The sequence below is a fragment of the Emiliania huxleyi genome (assembly GCF_000372725.1).
Source record: "Emiliania huxleyi CCMP1516 chromosome Unknown EMIHUscaffold_142, whole genome shotgun sequence".
NCBI classification, from domain to species: domain Eukaryota; phylum Haptophyta; order Isochrysidales; family Noelaerhabdaceae; genus Emiliania; species Emiliania huxleyi.
Window position 1 is genome coordinate 51,407 of NW_005201176.1, and position 5,955 is coordinate 57,361.

Below are 5,955 nucleotides of genomic sequence, written 5' to 3' on the forward strand. Positions count from 1 at the left end.
CTCACGGGCGGCTCCGCGGCAGCGCCCACGCTGGCGGCGCTTCCTCGCGCGGACGTGGGGCGGATGTACGGCGCGCGGTTGGCCGTCGCCCCGGGCTGGCTGACGCGGGCGAAGCCGATGCGGTGCAACGACGCCTCCTCGACCGACCTGGGCCGTGCCGTACTGGCCCAGGACGTGCTCCATATGCAGTTCACGCACGCACAGACGCGCAAGAGCATCCTGCAGGCGCTGCACTGGTGGCGGGAACCTCCGCCCCGCGCCGCCGCCGCCGCCGCCGACACCGCCGCCGCCGCCGACACCGCCGCCGCCGCCGCCACCGCCGCGGGAGCACCCAGCTCGCAGCTGACGACGTGCGCCGCCCTCGCCGCCGGCACCTCGCCGGCCGGTTCCTCCTCCCGTCTCTCCGCCGTCCTTGTCTCCTCCGCTCTCGCCTCCACCACGCTCCTCTGCCTCGTGCCGGGGCCAACGCCCGGCCAGCCCGTCCACCTCGAGGCCAGCGGCTGCCCATGTTGCTGGAAGGTGGAGGAGTTGCAGCGGGGCATCGCTAGCGGCAGCGCCGCGGCGGACGAGGCCAGCAGCGCCGCCGAGGCCAAGGCGCTCTCCAAGGCGAGGCGGTACACCGGCTGCCGCATCTGGCGGCGCCACGCGTAGGCTGTGGGTGGGGGGGGTGGGGGGCATCGCCGCTTGAGGCAAAAGGCCAATTTGGTCGGGCAATGATTTATTCCTTTTGAGCGCGCCTGCGTTATGAAGTATGCAATTCACGGCCCGGGAAGCCTGTCTGAGGAGAATTTTGACTTCTCTCTATGGACTATTGGGCACCTGTCCTACCCTACCCACCTGCGGGCGCGCGCATAACCACGACATTACGGTTCACGCGTTCGTTCAGGGCAAACGCCGCCTCCCGCGACGCGTCCCGTGCCCCAGCTCGGCTCCGGCGGGCTCGGCTCATTTCTTGGGTTTGCGTGCTGTGCAGGTCAGTTGTGAACGGACCAGTCCGCCCGTTGGCAATCGACAGAGCAGAAACGCACCCGCCCACAAGCAAACTTCATAAACTTGAGGCCGCCCACTGTAGGCATGCACCGCGGGCTGAAGCACGTCCACTTGCGATCGCCAGAAGCACCTGCCTCGTTATCAACAAGCACTTCTGATTCGCGACATTGCCGCCGGGCAGCGGCAGACATTGCCGGTGTCGCCCCTCTTAGATTCCTCGATGCCGCCCCTTACAGCAAGATGCAACAAGCGGGTTGCTCACTCTTTGACGGTATGGACAGGGTATCGCCATGGCCTGCGAAGCCTGGGCAATGCTTCGTGACCTGCGAGGGCGAGGGTTCCGGCCGTGTAGGGTCGGGGCCGGGGTTGGGCTGGGGTGAGTCAGAGGCACGCACGTGAGTCTGAATCGTCGCCGAGTGTGCCCCCGCGCGTACGGCACCGTCGGCAGATACAGCCCCGCCCTTGAACTCCAGCTTCACCAGGTATATCTCGATCTTATACGCGAGCTGTTTCCCGCCGCCCCCGTTCTCGGTGGCGTAGCGGGAAGCTTTAATGGAAAACGCGTTGGCGTTGTTGGAAGCATCGACCTGGCCCACGAGCGTTTGGAACCACGCGTCGATCTTTTCACGCAGCTTGCTCATCATGGGCCTCACCACGTCGTTGTACGTGGCGCCGGAGGCTGGTATGAAAACCTTTTGCGTGCCGAAATGGATCGCATGCGGAGGCGTGAAGTTTGGGATTGCATAAGCTCCGTTGGGCAGGTCGTCGTCCACGCCCACCTCCACCGCGAACTCGTAGCTCGTGCCCTCGACCTCCACCGTCGGGTCCGTGGCCTTGGTGCCCACCTTGCGAGACCCGAGCCAGTCGGGATCACGTGCCGCCATCGACCGCACGCGCAAGGAGCGGGTCGCGGCGGCACCAGCGCGGTGAGACCTGCTCGTGGGAAATTTTGGTGAGTCGTCTCAGTCTCACGTGAATTCGTCCCTGTCTCACTCTCAGCGTCTCAGCGGTGTCTCAATAGATCCATCACTCCGTCTCACTTCCGTCTCACTTCCGTCTCTGACTGCCTTCTCGTCCGTCTCAGCGCGGCAGGCTCCCGAGAGTGCCGAGATTGCCCAAGATAACCCGTGCAACCTCATGAGGTGGTCGGGGCAGTGTGGCAGGCGCCCGAGAGTACCCGAGATCGCCCTCGTGATGTGGTCTGATGTGCAGTGGTCACCTCGGGGCAGTGGCAGGAGCCCAAGCACGCAACCTCGGGCAATCTCGGGCATTCTCGGGCGCCTCCCACTGCCCCCCACATCACGACGTTGCACGGGTACTCTCGGGCAATCTGGGCACTCTCGGGCACTCTCGGGCGCTCTCGGGCGCTCTCGGGCACTCTCGGGAGCCTGTCGCGCTTGAGACGGACGAGAAGGCAGGAAGAGACTGCGTGAGACGGAAGTGAGACGGAGTGATGGATCTGTTGAGACACCGCTGAGACGGCAGGAAGGAGAGACGGAAGTGAGACGGAAGTGAGACGGAGTGATGGATCTGTTGAGACACCGCTGAGACGCTGAGAGTGAGACAGGGACGAATTCACGTGAGACTGAGACGACTCAACGTGACGCCCCTTGCTCGTGAGCGCCCACCTTTCCGTTCGATGATGTAGTTTTTATTTTTTCCTGTCCGCTCCCGGCCCCGCGTTGAGGGCAACGCGTGGGAATGCGTGGGATGGGCTCGCTATGGGTGGCGGGGGTTGCGGCCAACAGTACTCAACACTGTTTGGCACTTCGGGCGCCGGTGTGCGTATTTCTGTGGTGTCTATTCAACTATTTCGGTCGTGAAGCGCCGCTGCGCCTGGTGTAGGAAAGAATTTTACAACAAAACTCCCTCGCACGACACTGGGCATAGGAAAGAAGCTAAGTTAAGGTGAGTTCTAACGAAGCCCAGTGTCCCCAAACAGCCCTCGTCGGGCAGCAATCCCTAGTTCTGGGGTTGTACTCAACCCCGACGCAGTCTCCTCCACTGCACTGGTCAAAGCAAGCGTCGGTGCTGCGGCAGCCTCCGCATGACAAGAATCGATTGTTCCTGTCGTGTCGCTCACCCACACGATTGGCCGAAGTAAATTCCACCGCGGTGGCCAGCAATCGCCACCACGTTGTCGATGTAGAGATCACACCACTTTTGATCCCGGTCGCCGTACACGATCTCGTCGCCGTGGCACTCTTTTTTCCCACAGCCGTCCCAATACACCTTGTATTCGCACATAGGCACCCCATTATAGTCTCTGCAGTTTTGTCCGTTTTTCCAGCCGCAGTTCAAAGGTCCCGTCGACAAAGTAGTCGCGCACCGCCGTGGACGTGGTCGACGCGTCTCGGAACTCGATCGTGTTTGTCTCCGAGCCGCACACGCCCCCCGACACCGTCGCACGAATGCGGGGGTAGTCGACGGTGGTCTGAGGCAGCCGGTAGAACCAGCAGCTCGGCGGGGCGGGCGGAGGCACCGCAATGTACGACAGCTCGACAATCTCCTCGTTTGAGCCCTGCAGCGCCGCGCCGTTGCAGAAGTTATAAGCGCCGTTGTAACTGTAGCCGGATGCGAACTTGTATCCAGGAGTTGTTCCCAGGATCCAGCCGTGGTTGCGATCCTCCGGCTGACCAGTCCAGAAGCTGGCCGGCAGCCCGCTCATCGCGACGGAGCCAGAGACCAACGTCGAGTCGATTGTTACGTAGCCAGACTGGGTCCCGCTCACAAAGTAGTTGTACAGGCTGGTCTTGGCGGCGTCGGTGGCACCCCTGAACTGGATGGTCGTCGGGCTGCTGCCGCACGACCCGCCCGACACCGTCGCGCGGATGGCCAGCTCGCTGCTCGTCGGCCCGTCCGACGGGATGCGCTCGAACCAGCAGTCGTCGCTGTTCTTGGTGCCGTAGCTCACCGCTGACTCGAAGTCCGACCTGCTGTACGAGGAGCCGATCGGGCACGAGTAGAAGGTCTCGAACGAGGCCGGAGCGCTCGGCGACGGCGGCGGTGGTAGAGCCGCCGGCCGGGGTGGGGCGCGCGCGGGGGCGGCGGGTGTGCGGCGGGTGTGCGGGATGTCTGTGGGCCCGTCCGAGCAGAGGGGGCGTCCTGCAGTTAAGGGGAAACCCGGTAGCGGTACGCGGGGCCAACCCTCGGAGACCCGTGAGATGTAGGACCTGAATTCTTTCTTTTTCGAAGCCTGTGTTAGTGCCAGTGCGCGCCAATCCCGTGCCCAGTGTCGTGCGAGAGTGAGTGAGTCACACACATTGATTGATTGATGGGAAGGCGAAACACAGTCCGACCAACGACTGGGACACCAACGCGGTATGGGTGGACGCAGGACGGGCGATGACGGTCACACAGGAGCGACACACAGAACCACAAGACAAGACACACACACACACACTCGTTGATTGATTGATGGGAAGGCGAAACACAGTCCGACCAACGACTGGGACACCAACGCGGTATGGGTGGACGCTAGACGGGCGATGACGGTCACACAGGAGCGACACACAGAACCACAAGACAAGACACTCAGCCAACGTGCGGCTGCCACACATCCTGAGCGAACTCCCTAGTCGCCCGCGGCCGGACTCCATCCGGCACGCGTCGCTGGGCACTCAGAGCCGCGTCCCCTGCTCGCCACCCCGACGCCCAAGGCGCCCGAATCGAACGACACTCGTGCGAGCGAGGTTTTTTCTCTTTTTTCAAGAAATGTCCGCGAACGCCAACATTTGCTCAGGCGTCTCTGGCTAACTCGCTATGCTGCTCAAGCTCTTCAAGGCCCTCACCCAGTGTGTGACCATCATCCTCATCGGCTGTCTCAGCCGCCGCCTCGCCCTCTTCTCTCCGTCTGAGGCGGCAGGCATCTCGGCGTTTGTGGGGAGGCTCGCGATGCCCGGCTTGCTCTTTCTTGCCATGGCCGAGCTCGAGATTGACAGCGAGGCGTGGCGGCTCGTTGCGGCCATCTCCGCCGCCAAGGGCCTCGTATTTGCCATCACTGCCGGACTCTGCCTCTCTGCGCTCTGCCGCCGCACGAGCGACAGTGTGCCCTTCGCAGAGCGCAAGGCAACCTGGCTCGGGCGGGCGGGCCTGTACGCGATCGCGACGACGCAGAGCAACGACTTCGCGCTCGGGCTGCCTCTGTGCGCCGCAATTTGGGGCGGGCGCTTCGACTCTACAATCTACCTCGCAGCGCCGGTCCAGCTGGCGCTGCTCAACCCGCTCGGTTTCGCGCTTCTGGAGGCGGGCGCCGAGGCGGGCGTTGAGGCGGCCGAGGCGCGGCTTCTGCCGAGCGGCGGCGGTGGCGGTGCGACCGGCTCGCGCCGCCAGCTCGCCCGCGTGTGCAGCAAGGTGCTGCGCTCTCCGCTAGTCTTCTCGGTCGTGGTTGGCTCCGCGGTCCGAGCGGCGCTGCAGGCGGGCGGGCACGCAGCGCTGCCGGAGCTGGTGGGGGGGGTGTTCGAGCCCTTCCAGCAGGCCTTCGCCGCGACGGCCCTGGTCACGCTCGGCCTCTCCCTCCGCACCTCGCTCAAGCCCCTGGCGTCGGAGCCTCTCTGCGCCACCGGCGTCCTCTGCGGCAAGGCGAGAGACAGCCGCGATGCGAGAGACAGCCTAGAACCAGCCGAGGTTTGCACCGCCTGCGTCCTCTGCGGCAAGGCGAGAGACAGCCGCGATGCGAGAGACAGCCTAGAACCAGCCGAGGTTTGCACCGCCTCCGTCCTATGTGGAAAGGCGAGAGACAGCGGAGACACTGCCCGGAGACACTGCCCGGTCACGTACCGGAGACTGAACCCCTCCTAGCACCGCCTGCGCAGCCACACGCGCCCACAGTGTCATCCGCCCCCCCCCCCCCCCCTCCACCTTTGGACCCAAGGGGCTCGCCATGGCGTTTCTCACCCGCGCCCTCGGGGAGTTCTTCGGAGTCGCGGACGCGGACGCCCTCTAATTCCCCTTCCTGGACGGGAT

At 64.2% G+C, this 5,955-nt stretch overlaps 2 protein-coding genes across 2 annotated transcripts in view; one reads left to right on the top strand and one right to left on the bottom strand.

Moving 5' to 3' along the window:
• Nucleotides 1-775: 775 nt before the first annotated feature.
• EMIHUDRAFT_455389 (hypothetical protein) lies at nucleotides 776-1,874 on the bottom strand (the record flags this gene model as incomplete). Its single annotated transcript, XM_005787422.1, has 2 exons — nucleotides 776-1,313; nucleotides 1,386-1,874. 2 exons carry the CDS (start codon nucleotides 1,872-1,874, stop codon nucleotides 1,221-1,223), a joined length of 582 nt encoding a protein of 193 aa, XP_005787479.1. The 3' UTR covers nucleotides 776-1,220.
• A 2,878-nt stretch (nucleotides 1,875-4,752) lies between these two features.
• The window catches only part of EMIHUDRAFT_227798 (hypothetical protein), a gene marked incomplete at both ends in the record, with an annotated part of 3,134 nt that continues 1,931 nt past the window's right edge, over nucleotides 4,753-5,955 (top strand). The window contains one exon of the mRNA XM_005787423.1: nucleotides 4,753-5,531. Coding sequence (XP_005787480.1) covers nucleotides 4,753-5,531 — 779 coding nt within the window. The remainder of the gene's footprint in view (nucleotides 5,532-5,955) is intronic.